This window comes from Saccopteryx bilineata, chromosome 5 (genome assembly GCF_036850765.1).
Source record: "Saccopteryx bilineata isolate mSacBil1 chromosome 5, mSacBil1_pri_phased_curated, whole genome shotgun sequence".
Taxonomy (NCBI): domain Eukaryota; kingdom Metazoa; phylum Chordata; class Mammalia; order Chiroptera; family Emballonuridae; genus Saccopteryx; species Saccopteryx bilineata.
Window position 1 is genome coordinate 131,069,265 of NC_089494.1, and position 23,019 is coordinate 131,092,283.

The 23,019-nt window shown below is 42.6% G+C and overlaps 1 protein-coding gene and 1 long non-coding RNA gene across 9 annotated transcripts in view; one reads left to right on the forward strand and one right to left on the reverse strand.

Annotated features, from left to right (window-relative positions):
- Positions 1 to 23,019, forward strand: part of NRP1 (neuropilin 1) — a 189,255-nt gene that overhangs the window by 116,512 nt on the left and 49,724 nt on the right. For all 8 annotated transcript variants that reach the window (XM_066233209.1, XM_066233216.1, XM_066233212.1 and 5 more), the window contains 3 exons: positions 366 to 510; positions 7,433 to 7,764; positions 13,460 to 13,604. In XM_066233209.1, coding sequence (XP_066089306.1) covers positions 366 to 510; positions 7,433 to 7,764; positions 13,460 to 13,604 — 622 coding nt within the window. The remainder of the gene's footprint in view (positions 1 to 365; positions 511 to 7,432; positions 7,765 to 13,459; positions 13,605 to 23,019) is intronic.
- LOC136306726 (uncharacterized) overlaps positions 7,513 to 23,019 on the reverse strand; it is a 146,856-nt gene continuing 131,349 nt past the window's right edge. The window contains exon 3 of the long non-coding RNA XR_010725665.1: positions 7,513 to 7,614. This is a non-coding gene — a long non-coding RNA (uncharacterized lncRNA). The remainder of the gene's footprint in view (positions 7,615 to 23,019) is intronic.

Sequence of the window (23,019 nt, forward strand, 5' to 3'; positions counted from 1 at the left end):
GAGCATCCCCGTGGAATGTCTCTTTAGCGTTTTGGAGGTCCATTCCATGTGACCAAGTTAATTGCTCACTTTTTAACATAATAGCATGTATTCTGTAACAAATGTTATCCTTGTAACAGTGCTCTGGGAGGCTGTAGCCACTCTGAGAGGTGAATGGGTGGCTAAGACAACATCCTATACTTGTCATGATTCTTTCTGACTGCCCTCACTTGGGAAAATAACGGTAACTATTAATGCCACCTCAACCTGGAAAGACAATGCTGAAATTGTAAACAGTTTTCATAGGCATTTGTGGAAACATACTTCTGAGTTTATTTTCAATCCACAAAGTCTGTTATTAAAGGGCCCTTTCTTTCCACATATAGATCTTCCAAGGAAACACCAACCCCACAGATGTTGTGCTCGGAGTTTTCCCCAAACTGCTGATCACTCGATTTGTCCGCATCAAACCCCTGACTTGGGAAAACGGCATCTCACTGAGGTTTGAGGTATATGGCTGCAAGATAACAGGTGAGCTACCACGGGAAGACTGCCCAGTTTTGATTAATATAAACTTCTAATTATAGGGAGAGTCCTTTTGTATCTACGTGGTCATTTCCATTTCAGTGAAGAGCATAGGCTTTGGGTTTAAACAAATCTGAATTTAAATTCTACTTGTTGAACACACTTGGCTTAAGTCTTTGGGCAATGTACTGCCTTTCAAAGCCTTCATCATCTCACCTGGAGAACAGACATAGTCATGAACACTGTGCAGGGCTGTGGGGATCATCAGCTCACGGGTGTAAAGCACCCGGCACAGGCCAACAAGCAGTAGGTATTTGTGCACTGATGTCTTGTCACGAGACCATAAGCTCCAGGAAGGCAAGTGGCATGCCTTTTAGCCCTGTCCCTGGGTGCTGAGCACACTGATGATTTACTGGTGAGTAGATATATTGTCAATAACAATTGCATGGAATGTTCTCCACCTGCTTCATCATTTTAACACTGAAGTCTGGAAGTGGCCTTGGGAACTGCAGCTACAGAATTTGCCTGTTGAGAATTTCTCCTTTCACTCACTAACTCCCCTGACAAGTTCCTCTTAGATGCTATCTTGCTATCTTTTTGTGGCATGAATATTAGAAATCAGCTCAGCAATGTTTCTAGTTTCTTGAGCTTGTTTCTTCTGACTTAAGACCTAAACGTCTCTGTTAAATTTGCTCTAGATAGGATGGTGGTACTTGTTTGAGAGATGAAGAAGGTGCAGTAGGGAGGAACTAAGTAGCTTTAAAAAGTGTCAGGTGAGGACAGAGCTAGAAGAATAAGAATGGTCCTTCCTGTCATTGTCACTGCATTTCTGTGGTGACCAATACTGTTATCACTTGTCCACTTTGTACTCTGAAGCAAATAGCAGTCATGTTAGAATCCCCTTTCATTTAAATAAATGCATTGCAATGTTTTCATTTAAAAGAGAGCAGTACAATGTAACCCATAAAATAAGTTTAAAAGATTCATCAATTCCCCTGGCTGGTTGGCTCAGTGGTAGAGCACCGTCCCAGTGTGTGGACATCCTGTTTCAATTCCCAGTCAGGGCACACAGAAGAAGTTCCCATCTGCTTCTGCACCCCTCCACCTCTCGCTTCTCTCTCTTTCTCTCTCTCTCTCTTCCCCTTCTGCGGCCATGGCTCGACTGGAGTGAGTTGACTCTGGACACTAAGGATGGCTCCATGGCCTCCACCTCAGGCACTAAAAAAAGCTCTGTTGCTGAGCAACAGAGCAATGGCTCCAGATGTGCAGAGAATCACCCCCAAGTAGGCTTGCTGGGTGGATCCTGGTTGGGGTGCATGTGGAAGTCTGTATCTCTGCCTCCCCGCCTTTCACTGAATAAATAAAAAAAGAAGACTCACCAAAAAGTAATTAAAAGAGAACAACTTTTGAAATCTATGAGCTATCTTTGACTACTGTATTAGTACACATATTAGGATATTTAATTTCTCATTACATGAAGGTCAACTCTATTGTTATTATATTTATCCTCTTTAGTATGATTATTTTTAGATAAGTTAAATATTGACTTTTAAAGGCAAAAAAAAATAATCACTTGGGCAATTTTCCATGTAATTATAAGCAATTTGGAAAAGAGTGAACTAAGGGGAAAAAAATAAAACTACACTATTTACAATAGAGTCCATTTTAGAAAGTAAAAACTGACATCAGATTTTTTTTTTTTTAGCAAAATTTTGTTTATTTCCATCCCAGAAACAGACAGGTTTACTGTTTTAGAACCTAAGGACTTAGGAAGTTCAAGGCTTTGGAGGCAGGAATTGGGTGGGAGGGGTTTGGAGGAGGAAAGGACATTGAAAAGTAAGATCTAACCTTGACTTTATTTTTTATCAGAAGTTACGTCAAAGAAAGTTCTAGGTCATTTTCAGAGCATTACAAATTTAGAAGGTGTTATAAATTTCTAGAAGCAAGGCCATTTGAAGTCACGGTGGAAATTTCTGGCTTATTACTTCAACCTAATCTCATGTCATTGCACAAAAATAAGAAATAGAAAGAAAATGAGGTAAACTTTATAGACTCCTAATGTGTTAGTCTAAACTCTCAATATCCAGGCTCTCATTTTAGTTAAATAGAATATCTATTTAAACATGAGTGTTCTATTTTAATTTTCACAAGGATTTTCCTGAGAGTTAATTTGAACAATGTGAGTCTTCATATGTAAAAAAGGCAACTAGGCCCTGGCTTAGTGAAGTCCTGGGTTCAATTCCTGGTCAGGACACACAGGAGAAGTGACTCTCTGCTTTTTCATCCCTCCTCCTCCCCTTTTTTCTCTCTCTCTCTCTCTTTCTCTTCCCTTCCCACAGTCATGGCTCAATAGGTTTGAGCAAGTTGGCCCCAGGAACTGAGGATGGCTCCATGGTCTTGCTTCAGGTGCTTAAATAGCTCCATTGTCAAGCAACAGAACAATGGTCCCAGATGGCTACAGCATCGCCCCATTAGGGTACTGCTAGGTGGATCCCAGTCAGGACTCATGTGGGAGTCTGTCTCTCTATTTTCTCCAGTCTCACTTAATAAAAAAAAATAATAATAATAAATTAAAAAAGAAGGCAGATTATTTGTTGTATTTTTAAAAAATGATTAAATGACCTAGTTATTTAAACATAAATGTCTAAAATAGCATATGTTGATATTTTTACATGTATTTTTTTTTTACAACTATTGTATGTAGCCTATTGTTTTTTAGGTTTTCTTTATTTCAAATAAGGTACTGCTTTTAGGCTCATAGGGCTTAGTCACGACCCTACTTTATTTTAGATATTTTATCTCTAGTGAGACAACTACAATCTTCAAATAACTGATTGAAGTAGGTTTTGGGGGAGGCTAGCATGCTATAAGGATGGTCCCACGAACAGAAGGCTGGGCTCTGGGCACTCTGCTCAGTGGATATAGGCAGGACAACTAGTCTCTCTGGTCTTCAGTTCCTGGTCAGTAAGATGAACCTTCATTCAGCTACAATAGGATTTCTGTGAAGAATACATGGAACACACCTGGTTTAGTGGTTCCTAAATGGTACATGGTAGATTAAACAGTCCACAGTACTCAACAACCTGAGCCTATAAGAAGCCCCAGCAAGCAGAATCTGCAGTAAGACAATATCAGTGTTTCCCCCCTGGTACCAGAAGCAGATAGTTTTCTTTTAGAGGTCATGGTCCCCTCAGAGTGGGGACTGATGAAGGAAGAGCCAGGTCCCTGCTGGACTGATTTCCTACTGTGTCTGCTATGCCTGGGACATAAGTGCTCTTCATGCTGATTTTTGAATGGATGAGTGAATGAACGAATGAACTGCAGTTTCATCAGTGCTTTCTCAGAAACAAGGGATTGATATCAAAATCTGACCCCCTCCTGTTGGAGAAGCAGGTCCCAACTCAAGCTAGATAAGTAAAATCTTTGGAATTAAAAGTTACAGTGTGAATATATCACTTGACTTCCAAAGTCTCCAGAGCTCCAAGTTTTAACCTAATTTTTGTATTCTGAAAATACTTTTTAAAAAATCTATAATCCTGCAAAATCCAGAGCTTACAATGATGTGTCACCACATAGAAGTATAAACAGGATGGTGGCAAACCATTCTACTTTATAAGTGATTGACGAGGCAGGTTTCATCATTCTGGCAAAGGTGGAAATTGGTAAAATTAATCTTGAAAAGTTACTGAGTGTAATGTATGAGAACACTCAGTTAACCCTGTTAACTTATATTTGTTAAGCAGATGTGGATTAATTAGTGCTTCCGCACACGTTAGTGTGTTCCTGTGTTAATCACAAGTTCTCAGCGATGATCTCAGGCATCCAAAGATGCCTTCTCTGTCATTGAGGGAAGACTAAATTATGCCCATCTGGGTTCTTGTATCATTGCCATTATACCTTCTCATTGTTTGAAAATTGGTTAAGCTGTACATCTCAGTTTTGCTGTGAAAGTACAGAGATTTTTATGGTAAAATAATATCAGGGAAGACAGCCACCTCAACACACAAAACTCATTTCTCCTTTCCATCTAGGATTGGTTTTAAGCTTTGCAAACAGAGTTACTGGGTTCAAATATAAATTGTCCAATTAAATCTTAAGCAGATAACAGATACTTTTTTTTATATATATAGTATGCCCCATGCAATGTTTAGGACATACTTGTACTGAGAAGTTTCCCTTGTTTGTCCGAAATTCTTATTTAGTTTGGCGTCCTTCTTGTTGTTTTGTTGTTTCTGGCTGGTTGCTTGTTTGCTACATCTGGCAATACTGTTTCCAAAGGAGTTGACATGTAGCCAGGCTAAAGTGTACACGTGCCAGCCACTACTACAGAGAATGTAGTTAGATCATAGCACTTCATTCAAACCTTGAATTGTTAGTGTATATATATATATAATTGTTAGTGTATATTCACACACACACACACACACACACACCGTGTGTCTGTAAAGTCATGGTGTACTTTTGACCGGTCACAGGAAAGCAACAAAAGACGATAGAAATGTGAAATCTGCACCAAATAAAAGGAAAACCCTCCCAGTTTCTGTAGATCAAGGGTCCTCAAACTACAGCCCGTGGGCCGCATGCGGCCCCCTGAGGCCATTTATCTGGCCCCCACCGCACTTCCGGAAGGGGCACCTCTTTCATTGGTGGTCAGTGAGAGGAGCATAGTTCCCATTGAAATACTGGTCAGTTTGTTGGTTTAAATTTACTTGTTCTTTATTTTAAATATTGTATTTGTTCCTGTTTTGTTTTTTTACTTTAAAATAAGATATGTGCAGTGTGCATAGGAATTTGTTCATAGTTTTTTTTATAGTCCGGCCCTCCAACGGTCTGAGACAGTGAACTGGCCCCCTATGTAAAAAGTTTGGGGACCCCTGCTGTAGATGATGTGGCAGCATGTGCTCATGAGCAGATGATAACATTACACTGTGTATACAGCAGAGCAGCCCATGGCCATGCCAGTCGAGATGTGAATGGTACAGAGGAAAGTTCAGTGTGTTCTGTGGTTCGCTAAATTCGAATCCGTGACCAAAGTGCAATGTGAATATCGGCGTGTTTATAACAAAGTGCCACCACATAGGAATAACAATACTCGGTGAGATAAACAGTTGAAGGAAACCAGCAGTATGGTGGAGAAACCCTGTTCTGGTAGGCCATCAGTCAGTGACTAGTCTGTAGAGGCTGTACGGGATAGCTACCTAAGGAGCCCTAAAAAATCTGTGTGTTAGCCCACATCGAACTGCACTGAATAGGTATGAAACTGGGAGAATTTTCCTTTTATTTGGTGCAGATTTCACATTTCTATCATCTTTTGTTGCTTTCCTGTGACTGGTCAAAAGTGCACCATGACTTTATGGACACACTATTTTTTCTCCTAATCAATGCTGAAAGAATCCTCTAGTTTTCAGTCAAAAGGTAAATCAAGGTTCCACTTTATTGTTCTCCACTGTTCTTAATGGATGAGTCAGACAGACAGAAGGAATGGCAGTCTGACTGTGCTCCTGGGACATGTTGGCTGAATGGGGGTTGGGTATGACGAGGCTGGTGGACCGTAAACTGTGCCCTTGCCAGCTCTGTGTTAGAGAAAGGACTTAATCTGGTAATGGTTCTGCTCTCCTTACAATATTAAAGCTAATTGTGGTTTTCTCCAAACAACTACATCTGGTCCTCATTACCAGCTACACATTTTCTTTATAAAAACTGGTTTTGAATCCAGCAGGTGTGACCACACTGACCAAAAAAAATGTGATTTCTATTTTTAACACTATACTTCCATCATCTCCCAAGTGGAATAGTTTTTGTAGATCTTTTCTTAATCCCCACTGAACATATTGTTAGTTTCAAGAGCCCTGCCCTGGCAGGGAAATGGACATTTCCCCGTGTGCTTGGAAAATGGACAGCTGCCCTTTAATGTGTTAATAAGTTGATTCATTCCATGACTATTTGTTGGGCAAGTACTATTGATAAAGTAAGGCACTAGGAGTCATAGAAATTTTTAAAATATGTCATGGCTCCCGCCCTGAGAGGACTTAAACCTTTGGTGAAGCCAATCACAGTCTTCCAAGGAACCGAATGTGGCCATCTATACAGAAGAGGACCTCCAGATATGGGAGCTACTCGCAGCTGGAGGGATAAGGCTGAATGCTGTGGCACGTGAAAGTGCGTAAAGAGGTTAAGTAGTTCAGATTGTGGGAAGGGCAAGGTGAAGGGTTCGGTGAGAGATTCCCCCAGCACCAGTGAAGAAGTTCTTCATTGCAGTTGCCCTATTCTAAAGGGTAAGTGAGGGTGGCCTTGTGAGGGCGTGCTGCAGAAGGCATGGCATGCTTGGTTGAAAGGACATGAGTGAATACTGTGTGCACAGATGTGGCAGGTATGACTCAAGGAAATGCCCTGCTCTGTATGGTATATCACTTTGTGTGTAAAGTAGCTCAGTAATTAATCCTTAGGGTTCAGCTAACAACATGGTCAGTTTAGTTATTATATTAGGTCCATGCCTTTGAAGATGGTTCTATTTTTAGGCTAACTTCTGGTTATATTATGCAGAATTGAGTTGTTTCAAAGGGAAGAAAAATGGTTATTATTCCTGTGCAGGTCCTTGTTTGGGCTGTACAATTTTGAAAGGAGAATAACTGAAGTGTTGAATATTTTATTTTTAAGTCACCAATCAATCAATGGTTGGCACTCTTCCTTGTCCTCAGAAGCCACTTGGGCCACTATAGAAGACACAAAAAGATCTATGATGTTGTTAATTGTCTTGGAAAAACTCAAAAAGGAGAGAAGTATTTTTTTATTGAAGATTTTCTTTATTGGAATGTGGCATAAGGAGGGGAGTTTAATGTCAAATGATCAGAGATTTAAACATATGTTCTTTCTAAGCATCGAGACTTTCAGAAAATCATTTTCCCTTCTATATGTCATCCCACCCTAGACTATCCTTGCTCTGGGATGTTGGGCATGGTGTCTGGACTGATTTCTGATGCCCAGATTACTGCATCAAACCGAGGAGACAGGAACTGGATGCCGGAAAATATTCGCCTGGTGACCAGTCGCTCGGGCTGGGTGCTGCCCCCTGCCTCGCACCCGTACATCAATGAGTGGCTCCAAGTGGACCTGGGGGAAGAGAAGATTGTGAGGGGCATCATCATTCAGGGGGGAAAGCATCGGGAGAGCAAGGTGTCCATGAGGAAGTTCAAGATCGGCTACAGCAACAATGGCTCGGACTGGAAAATGATCATGGACGACAGCAAACGCAAGCCTAAGGTAAGATCCAGGGACAGGAAGCACTGCCGGGGGAGGCCTTCCTTCCACCCACAGTGTCTCTCAGGGACTTGCCGCATTGCCCTGAGGAAGCGAGACTTCTGGTTTCCTTCCAGCCCTGGGATCAATGACCCCAGGTTCCAAGGCAGAAAGGGCTGGGGTTCATAGAGTGAAGTCTGAGATAAGAGTGGAAGCGAATAGCGTCACTGATGCCCTTTTCCTCCCTTAGAGTCAGCAGATAGCTGGACACAGCCAGGAGACGAGGGCAGCCTTGGCGGTAGGAGTCAGGGCAGACCACAGCCACCAGACAGGGACTCAGTATCTCTCAGCAGTTCTCACTGATCCATTTGCTCCTTGTCTCCCCCCTTCTGTCACCCTCTCTCCTTTTAAGTAGATCATTAAAAGTTTTTAATTATGTTAAAATACACATAACACAAAATTCACCACCTTCCCCTTTGTAGGTATACAGTACAGTGATGTCGCGTGCACTTATATTGTTGGGCAACCCGTCTTCATAACTTCCCCATCTTGCCAAACTGAAAGTGTGTACCCACAAAGCAGTGACTTCCAGTCCTTGGGAGCCACCAATCTGCTCACAGTCTGTGAATCTGACTGCTTTAGCTTCCTCCTACAATATGAACTTGTCCTCCATAGTGTCTTCAAGGTTCATCCACATTGTCGGACCTTCCTTCCTTCTGAAGGTCGATGACTGTTCCATTGTGTGTGCATACCACATTCTGTTTATCTGTTTGTCCATTGATGGACCCTTGGGTTGTTTCTACTTTTGACTGTTGAGAGTAACACTTAGGCATTGGTTTATGCATCAGAACCTTTTAAAATGCAGTTGGCTCTTGGTCCAGCGAAAAGAGAAGGGAATATCTCAATATAAAAATACTCCAACGTTCACATTCATCAGAACACGTGTATATTTGTTTTCCAGACAGATGTTCTTTGGTGATTATGTTTGATTCAGAGTGATCATTGAAGTCATTTGCATTTCCTGAGCACACAAGGCCAACGAGGAATGGAGTATGTTGAACAGTCCCCAAGCTGGTTTGAGACTAAAATAAGTAACAAACCACAGACGGTCGGTTCTACTTGCAGCATGGGAATTGTTTTCAGCTAATGATACTCCTCATACCCAAAACAATTGGCCTTTTGATTCCATCCTTCCCATCCCCACTTTGCCCAGGACCTAGCCCTTTTGTGAAAAACAGGTTCTAGCTAAATGGTGGGAATATTGGCCTCGCTCCCGTAGTGAGTGTGAGGATCCAGCTTAGTATAGTGACTCACACAGAGGCACTGCTGGCAAGAGAACCAAAGCTGGGCAGCTCGCTCCCACTCTGTCCAGATGTGGGGCCTTGCAGAGACTTTCCCATCCCCACCCCCACCGGGTGTGGGTCAGCCACAGACAGGGCTGATGTAGTCAGCAGTGTAAGAAAGTCTCTCCCATCTCACCTCTCATTGGCTTGTGGTTTCTAGAACATTTTGGAGTGTTTATCATCTGTATGCAGCTACTTTCTTTTTTGTGTCCATTTCATTTTCCCTGTTATGTCTGCCCATCTTGTTTTGATGAAAGAAAATTAAAAAAAAATGTGTTGTCTCTAAGATCCAGTCCCTGAAGGAGCAGTGATCTTTGTGACTTGATCACAAGGTATTGCTGCAGATGAACAACTTCCTGGAGCTGATGTCTCCTGGTGATGTATCTGTAGTGACACATTCTTCAATGCTAGGTTCCCTAGAGAGCAAGAACACATGTCACTGTGTGCTCTGGGTAGGACACATCATAGGCTCTCCTTTGTTACCCAGACTGTCTGCAGTCAAGTCTGACACTATCCCTCTCTTGTCAGACATTGCATATAGACTTCCACAAGAAGCCAACACACAGTTTTCAATTTTAACCAAAACGAACAAAAAAATCCATATGAGATGGGTTGAATGTACTCGATTTTATTCATATTTTATAATCCCATCCATCATTATCTTCTTCCTATGGTGTTTAAACCCATGAAAGCTTCTAAGTTATTTAAGTAGAATCTTGTTGGTGACTCCTAAGTGCACCTTCCCAGAAATAAAATCTTTATAATTAAAAAAGAAACTGGTAGAAGCTTCAATTTAGAAGCAGTATGTATTTCTAGATTGCATAAAGATATTTGAAACGTACTATCTTTAAACTTACAAATGCAGGTTTCCTCCTGAGGATGCCAAGTCCCTTATATGTAACAGTGAAATCTACTGTTCTGTGAAATGAAACAGCACTTGGATTGATTTAAAGTCCCCTCTGCGCTCTCCTTGCCTCCTCCCCTCAAACAGTGTGTGATGGACAAGATATGCACTAGATTTTTCAGCAGCAGATAGAAGATTTAAGTACTGAAAGCCCCTCTTCTTCTAAAACATGGTTAGTCAAAAGACACAAAGACCTTTCATAAATGACCTCATGTAGCCAAATTAGCGCAGTTCCATATGGCTCTTCATGGCTAACATTCTTTTTTTTGTATTTTTCTGAAGCTGGAAACGGGGAGAGACAGTCAGACAGACTCCCGCATGCGCCCGACCGGGATCCACCCGGCACGCCCACCATGAGGCGACGCTCATGCCCACCAGGGGGCGATGCTCTGCCCATCCTAGGCGTTGCCATGTTGCGACCAGAGCCACTCTAGCGCCTGAGGCAGAGGCCACAGAGCCATCCCCAGTGCCCGGGCCATCTTTGCTCCAATGGAGCCTTGGCTGCAGGAGGGGACGAGAGAGACAGAGAGGAAAGCACGGCGGAGGGGTGGAGAAGCAAATGGGCGCTTCTCCTGTGTGCCCTGGCCGGGAATCGAACCCAGGTCCTCCGCACGCTAGGCCGACGCTCTACCGCTGAGCCAACCGGCCAGGGCTCATGGCTAACATTCTTCCCAGCTCATTTCTAACAGCTTTTATAATGGGTTTTTGTTGTGCTAATTCTTTGCTCAAGTTAAAAGTAGGAGAAGCATCTGGGATTCCACAGCTATAACTGCTTTTCTCCTGTGATTGTTGAAGCTACGTTAACATAGACAACTTGCATGTGTGGTAACTCTTCATTCATTATAATAAATATATTACAGATACCCCTTAATTGACCCTAACAGTAATACACATCAGATTCTCAATTACTGGCAGCAACTGCAATTCTCTCAATAGTGCGGAACTCCACCCAGCAGGGAATATATTCTTGAAAATAATAGAAGGAAACCTTAATTGAGAGAAGTGGGTCTATGTTGGCCACGTACTTTGAAATTCCCCGGAGGCTCTTCTGACTTGAAAAGAACCATGAGTTTACTTTTAGAACTCTGAAAATCCCCGGTTATGTCACAGCCTACCCAATCTGATTGTCTCCTCTTTATGTCTTTTGTTTTTACCAGGACATTCCCACCCCTGAATGATAGCTTTTTTGGTTGCTTTATGACTCTGCAGTTGCCAACCTGGCTGACGCGGCCAGGAGCTAGTCATCTACTCCAACTGCTCTACCAGGTCTAGTAGCCCCAAATGAAATGCATTTAAAGAAAAAGGAATAAAACTAAATGAGGGGCCTTGGGCAAAGACCCCGATTTCCTGGAACTCAGTGTTTTTGTCTATTGAAAACACTGAGATTGGGTTATTTCTAAGGGCAGGGGCACCATAACAGCAGGGTAGTGAAGGGCAACAGTTCGGATTGCTCAGCTTTGAATCCTAGCTCTGCCACATACCCGACGGCCAAAGGCACACTCTCTGTGGCTCATCTGTAAAATGAAGGTTGTCATAGAACCTGCCTCATGGAGTTGCCTTGAGGATTAAATGCACTTGGAACAACACCTTTCACCAGTAAACATCACAGAATGTTTGATATACAAAAGGCCACACTAAAGTACAAGGCAGTTTGATTTTTCTAAACACCCACCCCTTCTCCCATTCTGGACTGGGCAAATGGTGGTGTTGAGAGACAAAGCTGTAGGGAGGCTTCCCCATTACTTGAAAAGGAAAACAGCTACAGTCATTGCTCCATTTGCTTAAGATTCTGCACAAGGACTTTGACCTTCCTGTCCATATGAAAAAGAGAAAAGAAAAACTAAAAGAATACAGCAGCATCCCGAGCAGTGGGTAGCCTGGCTCCCGAAACAGGTCACAGGGACTCCTAGTGAGGAATGAGGTGGACAGAGGGGGGCAAAGCAGCCAGGCATCAGAATGTCACCTCACAGACAGGGCTCTGGTTCCCTTCTTGAGATAAGAAGGCCCGTCTTTATCTACAACCACCTGAGGTGGAACTGCATAGGCAAACAGCAATTTCAAGGGATTGGAATCACCCAACTTCTTAAGCCAACCGCGTTTGCACAGCATTAAATTGACTCTATCCTACTTCTGAAATTTAATTGACCCCTGTTCTAGCAAGACCCCCTACCACCACTCATTGAAGAGAATGTAACAAGAGCAGCTACTGAAAATGTGGGGTCTACGCTAAGCCCTGAAAATTGGCGAGTTCTCTTTCTGAGTCATTGTCCTCCTCCTCAAGGAAGCAATGAAAGTGTCACTTCTCCCAGATCTATCAGCACAGAATTTAAAAACTATCTCATTAAAAGCATCCAGTGTCGGCTGCCTCTGTGTGTACCTTAGTTTCTGAAAAATGACATCTATCCCTTCTTAGAGAAATTTTCATTGTCCTTTCCTTTTCAGGTATAAAAGGAATGTCAGCAACAGTGAGGTTCAAATAATTTAACAACCGGTTCTCTGCCCTAATGATCGTTCTAAGTATAAAAAAAAAGATATACCAAAAAATAGTTTATTATTTTGTGCATTTAATACTTAAATAAGAACAATAAAAGAGGTATACAGAACTAGATTATAAGAAAGACTTTCAAAATATGAATAAAAAAACATTAAGTAATACCTGACAAAACAATAAAACTGTTATTTAAGGTATTTCCATATTGCTTCTTGATTGGTGTCTCACTTGCAATTTTTTTCACCTGTGGACAGAATGAACATTTCTGTGGGCGTTTAGAATATACTGTTACACAGAGGAACATTAAAAAAAGAATAAGAGGCTGACCAGGCAGTGGCACAGTGGATAGAGCATCAGACTGGGATGCCAAGGACCCAGGTTCGAGACCCCGAGGTCGCCAGCTTGAGCACGGGCTCATCTGGTTTGAACAAAGCTCACCAGCTTGGACCTAAGGTCACTGACTCGAGCAAGGGGTTACTCGGTCTGCTTAAGGCCCACAGTCAAGGCACATATGAGAAAGCAATCAATGAATAACTAAGGTGTCGCAACACGCAACAAAAAAACTAATGGATGCTTCTCATCTCTCCATTCCTGTCTGTCTGTTCCTGTCTATCCCTTTCTCTCTGACTCTCTCTCTGTCTCTGTAAAAAAAAGAGTAAGAAATATAAATTCATGATTTCCACATTGGGCAGCTGCCCAAGTGCCCACCTTAGAGAGAACCCTGATTACAAGTGCCATTTTGATAACCAGTTTGCCCAACTCAATAAAGAATTAGGTATAGGTTCTGCCTACCCAGTGCAAACTGGCTGAATCCCACCACTGAATATCAGACATTTACCAAGTGGTAGAATGAGCCCTGTTTCTCTGCCCTCATAAAAATCCAGAGGAGAGACTCTTCTTCTGAAAGGGAAGTCTGATGATAACTGTTTTTTGTTTTGTTGTGTTTTGGTTTTTTTTTTTTTTTTTTTTTGTACTTCACAGTCCTTTGAAGGCAATAGCAACTATGATACACCTGAACTACGAACTTTTCAACCGCTTGCCACACGATTCATCAGAATCTACCCTGAGAGAGCCGCTCACAGCGGACTAGGGCTGCGGATGGAGCTGCTGGGCTGTGAAGTAGAAGGTAATTACAGTTTTCAGAGCCCTTTCTAGTTTCCTAATTTTTTTATTTCCTTTTTTATGTATTTATGCTCCTGATGGTGCTGTTGCAAACTGCAGTCCTTTCCCCGCAGCATGGTCTCCTCTGTGCCCGCCAGTCTGCAAGGCCAGTCTGCAAGGCTCGACATTCTAGCACATTCTAGAACATTCCAATCTGCAAAACAGTGCCTTTAGAATCCTACTTTTGTCTCGATGGTTTGCATAACTCTCTTCAGATTCTGTGGGGTTGTCTCCTTTGAATTCTTTTTGTTTGTTTGTTTGTTGTATTTTTCTGAAGTTGGAAACGGGGAGGCAGTCAGACAGACTCCCACATGCGCCCAACCAGGATCCACCTGGCATGCCCACCAGGGGGTGATGCTCTGCCCATCTGGGGCGTTGCTCTGTTTCAACCAGAGCCATTCTAGCGCCTGAGGCAGAGGCCATGGAGCCATGCTCAGTGCCCAGGCCAACTCTGCTCCAATGGAGCCTTGGCTGAGGGAGGGGAAGAGAGAGACAGAGAAGAAGGAGAGGGGGAGGGGTGGAGAAGCAGATGGGCACTTCTCCTGTGTGCCCTGGCCGGGAATCGAACCCAGGACTACTGTACTCCAGGCCAACACTCTACCACTGAGTCAACCGGCCAGGGCTTTCCTCTGAATTCTTAAAAAATAATAATAATAATTTATTATGGAAAAATTTCCACAACACAGTTTGTCTTGTGAAAGTAAACAATTCTGTGGCATTTAGTGCACTCACAGTTGTTTGTGCCTTCATCTTGTCCCAGAACATTTTTGTCCCTGTAAAATAAAGCCCCTTATTCATGAACCAACATTGCTCTGCCTCCCCCTTTCCCACACCCTGGCAACCACCAACCCTGCTGAAGTTGTCAGGGTTATTCAGATGTCTGTGTCTGACCCAGGTGTGTGTAGGCCAGTGGTTCTCAACCTGTGGGTCGCGACCCCAGCGGGGTCGCCTAAAGTCATTGGAAAATACATAATGCACATCAAGTATTTATATTCCGAATCATAACTGTAGCAAAATTACAGTTATGAAGTAGCCACCAAAATTATTTTTTGGTTTGGGGGTCACCGCAACATGAGGAACTGTATTGCGGGGTCACGACACTAAAAAGGTTGAGAACCACTGGTGGAGGCAGTGCTGACCACTGTAACATGCCAGCAGGAAGCAGTGTTTGACAGACTGGAACATCCAGGCATCCTCTTTGATGAATTACTTAGGCTCCTGTAGGGACATACAACATTACAAGATAGTGTATGTGAATGTAAAGTGAGGTGTGTCTGAGGCTATTACCACAGAAACGTCGGTCATCATCTGCGAGTACTATCGGGACACATCAAGTCCCACACTAACCTCAGAACAGTTCCCTCCTCTGCACTTTTATTGCATAATGAAATTAATGTTTGAGAAAATTATATAATTGTTGCTTATTATACCCTTTAATGATTTGTGTGTTTGTGTGTGTGTGTCTGCATTAGAATTCTCATCTGCCTTAGATTTAGGCATCAGAAAGTAACTTGTTCATCTCTGTGAGGGTCTTTCTACAGGTTAGCTAAAAAAAAAATAATGGCTGTTGTTGGTACCCAGATGCTAATCAGTTCAGCATGTGCTCACATTTGAAGAATGCTTTTTAAATATCACCTTCTTGTGGTTTCAAAATTGTGCGTATTTTCAGCTCCCCAAATATAACTACATTCCTGGGCACATTAAGATATCATAAAAAACTCTTACATACGACACCATTTTAAGCTATGAACTACCACCCTGGTGAATAATTTATAGCTACTTTTCTCTATGTGTTTAAGACAGACCATTATTTTCCCCCTTCTTTGTTGTGTAGATGTTTTCCTATCTGCAATCATATGTCAGACCTGTGAATTAGCCTGTCCCTCTCAACACAGCCCCTAAATGACCATGTGCCAGGGCTTTGGCAACAATGCCAAGAAAAAGACTGGGTGGGCCAACTTGAGCCAACTGCAGACTCATTCATTCAGTTTTCTGAGGAACTTGGTCCCATGCAAAAGGGAGCCCACTGCTATGAGACAGGGCTCAGCCCACATATGTGGAAGTGGCCCTGATCCAGGCAGTGGGAAGAACCACTGGTGGGAAAGACACCGTCCAGCGGGCAGCTTGCCAGTGTCAACTCTGTCGCTCGCACAAGCTAGAAATCACAGGGAAGGGACTTGCCGCAGATGTTCCAAGCTTTTTCGGAAGTGAGGAAGTTGCCCTAAGCCATGTGAGAAGCCAGCATCCAGGAAAGGAATGTCAACACCTTAACACAATTGGTGAAGGGGGAGTGATTTCTTCTTCCTCAAATCGGTTAACCCGCCCTACTCAATACCTATTTTATGCCCTATTCTATTGGAGACACTGAGAGGGATACAGAAAAAGATACAGTACCTCCCCACCCTCCCTGCATATCCACCTTACTTGGGGCTAGCATTTATATTTAGGAAAAAATAGAGGATTAAACTATTTTCAAGTATTCAAATTAGGGAACAAAAATTGTTTGCCTTCAACACTTTTTTTCAATTTAATCTTGGTACTACTACTCTGGGCCTTCCGATGCAGAACACCTCCTTCATAAAAACCATGAGGACTGCAGAAGAGTTGGCAAGCTGAAGAGACAGTTTCAAAGACGGGAAGGTCACATGTTATTAAGAGCCAGGACAGCTCAGAAAAGACAGGTGTCTGGATTGTCGGAGAGGATTTAGTTAATTCAGCAAGAACGGTGAGTGGAGCCGGGGGGGATTTCAGTCCAGATGGCAGAGTAGGTAGATGCCATGAGCGCCTCCTCCCAGGACCACATCACAGTGGCAACTAAATTATAGAACAACCAACCTGGAGAACCACCTGAAGGTGAATTGAACAGAAGTTCTATAACTAAAGATATAAAGAATAAGTCATGTCAGAGCAGGCTAGTCCCACACCCACATGTGGCAGTTGAGAATTGGGAGGGACATCTTGGCTGCAGAGGAGTAAGGAGTCCAGGCCCACACACCAGGCTCCTGGGCCCAGAGCACCATTGCTGGGAAGAGTAGCCCCCACAACAGCTGGCTGTGAAAATCAGCGGTGATTCTTTCTGTCTGGGTGAGACCGAGGTTTTTGGAAATACAGTCATCCCCTTTAAGGGGCCATGCACAGATGCCCCTTCTCACAGACACTTGCCCTGAGCTCCAGCAGAGGTACAGTGGCAGGAGGGACAAACGAGATTTACAGGTAGAGGCAGAATTGTTTGGCTTCTGGGAGAGGGGTGAAGAGACAGCTGCAATTGTCCCTGTGTGGAGCTCTTCTCCCGCAAGTCCTGAGGGCATAAGAGGCCACCAGATCTGACTCTGAACGAACCTGGAGAACACTGTGTGCCCCACATGATGACTCCCCAAAACCCCCGCCCCACGCAGCTCTCTAGCCACCATCGTTCTCTCTGGAGCTGGCAGCTGGACTTGGGCAGAGTGTCCCCAGGAGTTCTCACAGTCATGAGAAGCCAGCCTCAGCCTGCCTGCCCATCTTAGAAACTCTGAGAGATGAGCAGGCCACAGGAAGAGGGTACCTTTTGACGAATGCCCGGCCCCATGCTCGACACTGGCACCAAATCTGAGTCTGTGTTAACATGTGAACACCACTCACCTTACCCCAATTACTCCCTGAGACCCCATCCCACCAAAATCCTGCATGGCCAGAGGCTCTTCCAGGACTGTGTCTATTGTTGAGTGGCCCCAGGTCATTTACTGGGGCCACCAGCCTTGGTTTGATTCAGTGCATGGTCTCATCTACACACCTCCAGGGCAGCACAGGGAAAGAACAGCCAAGGAAGCTTTGTAGCTTATACCAGGTGGCCCAGGTCAGTCACAGGCAGAGACTGACATTGGCCTGAGCTGGCATTCCTCCCAAGAAGCCCCAGAACCAACACATCCAGTGGTGGCATCAGACCACAACTGAGCACCCTTACTGAGCTCCAATGGCACACAGAAAATGTGGTCTCAGTAGGAAACAGAACTTTACGTGGCAAAAGGCTGCTCTGCAGAGTGACCTCACCCAGCAGCTTAGAATGCTGTGGTTATGGCCAATCCCCACAGCCAGTCAGCATGAAGGGCAACCCAACTCACTGACTTGCCAACAGCAATCAAGACTCAACTACAACAGGTAGGCACACACAGCTTACACCAGATACAGTTCTGGATGGAGCACCTAGCTCAGGGGTTCATGGAGTTGTGCAGTGAACACATGGAGGACACCAAAGTTAGCCACTCTGCCAAGACAAGTAGGCATAGCAGATCTACCTGATTTATTAAAACAAACACAGAGAGGCAGCCAAAATGAGAAGGAAATGAAACATTTCCCAAATGAAAAAACAGGAGAAAAGCCTATAAAAAGAGTGAAACAAAATGGAGGCAAGCAATCTACCAGATAATGAATTCAAAACAGTGGTTATAAAAATGCTCAAGGAACTTAGGGGAAGAATAGAGAAACTCAGTGAGAACTTCACACAAATAGATAATAAGCTTACAACAGCACATAGAAAAAAGAATCTGCCAGAAATAAAGACTACCATACTGAAATGAAGAATAACTTCTAGAATCAGCAGCAGATAAAATGAAGCAGATGACTGAATCAGCAATTTGGAAGGAAGGATGGTAGAAAACAACCAATCTCAACAGCAAAAAGAAAAAATAATTTAAAAAAAAGATAATTACATGAAAAGAAGTAAAAAGAGGATAGTTTAAGGGACTTTTAAGACAACACCTAGCATAACAATATTTACAACATAGGGGTACCAGAAAGAGAAAAGAGAGAGAGAGCAAGGGATTGAGAAACTATTTGAAGAAATAATGACTGAAAACTTCCCTAACCTTGCACAGAAAAATGGACATACAAGTCCAGGAAGCACAAAAAATCTCAAGTTGAACCCAATGAACCCAAACCAAGACACATCATAATTAAAATGGCAGAGGTTAAAGACAAAGAGAAAATTTTAAAAGCAGTGAAAAAAAAGCAGTTAGTGACCTACAAAAGAACATCCAAGGGAATTCTCAATAACAACTTTGTAAGCCACGAAAGATTGACACAAAAAATTCAAAGTAATGAAAAACAAAGACCTACAACCAGGCTATCATTCAAATTGAAGGAAAGAGGAAAGCCAAGGTGGCAGCAGAGTAGGTAGAAGGTACACTCACCTCCTATCAAGGTCAAACTGGAATTACAACTAAAATGTAGAACAATCAACCTGAATAACCAATTGAGATTAGCTGAGCAGAAGTCTTATAACCAGGGATTGACAGAAGCCATATTGAGACTGGTAGGAAGGACAGAGATGTGAACAGGGTTGGTCCTGCTCCCACACGCCCCATCTGAGATTCCAGAGAGATGTCTCAGCTACAAAGCTTCCCTCTGAAGAGCACAGGGTATCAACCCCACACCAGGGTCCCCAGCCCAGAGCACCAGAGCTGGAAAAAGGTACCCACATAATATCTGGCTGTGAAAACCAGTGGGGTTTTTGTCTATCAGGGAGAGAAAAAAGTCTGCTAGAGACACTGGCCCCCTTTTAATGGTGCAATGTACAAAATCCCATTCACAGATACCCTGGGCTCCAGCAGGTGGAGGACCAAGAAAACTAGAGTGTGGGAGAAGAGACGGGGGTTAGTGGCTCTGGGGAGAGAATGGAATAGACAGCTGCCAGGATAACTGTGCTGAGTCATTCTCCAATACTGCAAATATAATCTTTCTTAGGTAGATCACTCTTCTCCTTGTGGCATCAGCGTGGGGGGAAACAGTAACCCCACCCTATAAACTCTTTGTCACCACACCCTACAGAGCTTGCACTCTACTGAGGAGTCAGTGGCCAAGGCTGAGGTGTAAAAGTCCGGGGAGACTTGGGGTGGGGTAGAAGGTCAGTGACTGATTGTGTGGCTTTGGGATGAGAGACATTCCCATATCCCAAAAACCTGACCAATCCTTCCCCCTTATGGGGGATACTCTATTCCCAACCTCTGGGCTCCCAATAGCCAACTGCCTCACTTTCCCAATGCCTGGTGGCCTTGCCCTGCCAAGCACAAGACTCCCTAGGACATCTGAGCAGACTCCAAAACAGGCTGATTTGTCTGTTTCTGGGTAGGGAACCACTCCTCTCCTATTCTCCAAGCCTGACTAGCACCTCCCCTTCATGGGAAATCAATGAGCTCCACCCTCCAGAAATCTGGCTGCCCATCCAACTGGGCTCAGACTCTTGGCAGAATCCACAACAGACTGAGTTATGTGGGCACGAAGATAGGGTCATTTATCCATCACAAACCTGACTAGTGCAAAGCCTGCCTTTCACATGGCCAAATCTTGGTTTGTTTGGGCCTGATAAACTGTGCTGCCCTCATCCTGCTAAATCCCTGAGTACCTGCCCCAACACAAAAGTCTGCGGGCACTTGGTAGAGGTAGCTAAACTTGGTATACCCTGGTATTTTTGCTAAGTGGCCTCTTTGTTGAGTTGGCACTTTGTTTGAATTTGTATCAATCTGGTGAACACCACTTGCCCCTACCTGGTGGCTCACTGAGAACATACATCATATAACTCAAGTACCACTAAAGGCTATTTTAATAACTGAGCCTTACAGACCGCCAGTGGGAATAGTCAAGCAGAGGTGGGTCTGGGGTGCCATAGACCTTCTGCTGACAACCCTGGGTCCAGTGCTGTTGGAAACCTTCATTGGTGTGCAGCTTGATTCTTCCCAACCACAACAAAGCCTAGTAGAGGCAGCCACAAACTTTGGGTCACCTTGTAGCTCCAAACAGGTTGCCAACAGCCAGTCACAGGCAACATCTGACATTGATTTACACCAGAGTTTTTGCCAAGAGGCCCCAGAACCAACACACACAGCTTCAGACTATATCAGAGCAGGAACCAATTAGCTTCACAAGCAACATATCCAAAGGGAGATTTTTGAAGGCACCAGACCCTGCTAACTTTAATTCCTCTTTATATGGTCAGCATCAGCACAGCCTCATACACTATAGTCAGGGTAAATCTGCACAGCCAGCAAGCCTAAGGATTGAACCCAAGAACAAACAGACCAAGAGAAATCAAGACTCAGTTACAACAATATGGCCCACATAACCCACACAAAGGTCATTCCTGGAGTACTCAGCACAGGTGATCAGGAGACTGCATACTTAGTGCCACAGTAAACCTACTATATAAAGCCACCCCACCAAAAGTGGGAGATATAGGAGATACATATAATGCATAGAAACAAACACAAAGAGGCAGACAAAATTTTGAGACAAAAAAACATGCCCCGAATAAAAGAACAGGAGACATCTCCAGAAAAAAAAAAGCTAAATGAAATAGAGGTAAACAATTTGCCAGATATAGAGTTCAAAAAAATGGTTATAAGGATGCTCACAGAACTTCGTGAGAACTTCAAGGAACTTACTGAGAACTTCAACAGCATGCAAGAGGACACAGAAACCATGAAAAGGAAGCCTGATCTGTAGTGATGCAGTGGATAAAGCATCAACCTGAAACACTGAGGTTGCTGGTTCAAACCCCTGGGCTTGCCCGGTCAAGACACATACAGGAAGCAACTACTACAAGTAGATGCTTCCTGCTTCTTCCCCCCCTGCCTGTCCAAAAATCAATAAATAAAATCTTTAAAAAAACACATGAAAAAGAACCAGTCACTTGTGTAGAACACAATATCTTAAATGAAGAATACATTAGAAGGAATAAACAGGTTGGATGAAGTAAAGGATTAAAACACTACTTTGAAAAACAAAGTAGCAGAAAACACCCAATCACAGCAGCAAAAATAAAAGGAATTTCAAAAATGAGGATAATTTAAGGGAACTTTGGAACAATATGAAGTGTAACGACACCTGTACCCTAGGAATAGCACAAGGAGAAGAAGAGAGAACCAATTTGAGAAAATAATGGCTAAACAATTTTCTAACCTAGTGAAAAAAAGTACACACAAATCCAGAGTTGTAAACAAGATGAACCCAAAGAGGTCCACACCAAGACACATCATAATTAATATAGCAAAGATTAAACACAGAGAGAATCTTAAAAGTAGAAACAAAAGGACAATTAGTTACCCAAAAGGGAGTTCCAATATAGTTGTCACCTGATTTCTCAACATAAAAATTTCAGGCCAGAAGGGATTGGAATGAAATATTCAAAGTGATGAAAAGCAAGGACCTACAACCAAGACTATTTTACCCAGCAAGACTATCATTTAAAATTAAAGAGAAAATAAAGATCTTCTCAGACAAGAAAATGCTAAAGGAGTTCATTACCACCAAACCAGTACTACAAGAAATGTTAGAGGACCTGCTTTAAGAAAAAGAAGAAGAAAATAAAACAGGAATGTAGTTATAAAAAAGAAAATGGCAATAAATATGTACTTATCAATAATTACTTCATATGTAAAAAACTTAAATGCTCCAATCAAAAGACATTGGGTAGCTGAATGAATAAGAAAACAAAATAAAAACATATGCAGTCTGCAAGAGACCCACCTCAGAATGAAAGCTACACACAGATTAAAAGGAAAGGAATGAAAATAGATATATCATACAAATAGAAATTTTAAAAAGCTGGAATAACAACATTTATATTTGACAATTCTTAAAACAAAGGCTATAGTGAGAGATGAAGAGGGTACTACATAATGTTAAGGGATCAATCCAACAAGAAGATATAACCCGTGTAGACATTATACACCCAACATAAGAGTACCTAAATATATAAAATGAATCTTGATGAACAGAAAGGGAATTATTGACAGTAATACAATCATAGTAGGAGATTTTTAAAACCATTGACATTAATGAATAGATATTTTGAGACAGAAAATAATCAAGGAAACAGCAACTTTAATGATACATTAGATTAGAAGGATTTAATTGATATTGTCAGAGCATTTTACCCCAAAGTTGAAGAATATACACTCTTTTTTAGGATAGACCACATGTCAGGACACAGAACTAGTCTAATAAATTTAAGAACACTGAAATTATATCAGCCATCTTCTCTGACCATAATGGCATGAAACAAGAAACTAATCACAAGAAATAAATCATAAGAAAAAAATTGAAAAATACACAAGTACATGGAGGCTAAATAACATGTTACTAAATAATATTGGTTTAACAATGTAATCAGGAAGAAATCAAAAGATACATTTCAACAAATGAAAACAAGAACACAAAAAAAAATTGATGGGGTACAGTGAAAGCAGTTCTAAGAGGGAAATTCATAGCAAAACAGGCCTACATAAAGAAACAAGAAAAATTTCAAATAAATAATCTAACTTTAAACTTAATGGAACTAGGAAAAGAACAATAAAGCACAGAGTGAATAGAAGACAGGAAATAATAAGCATCAGAGCAGAAATAAA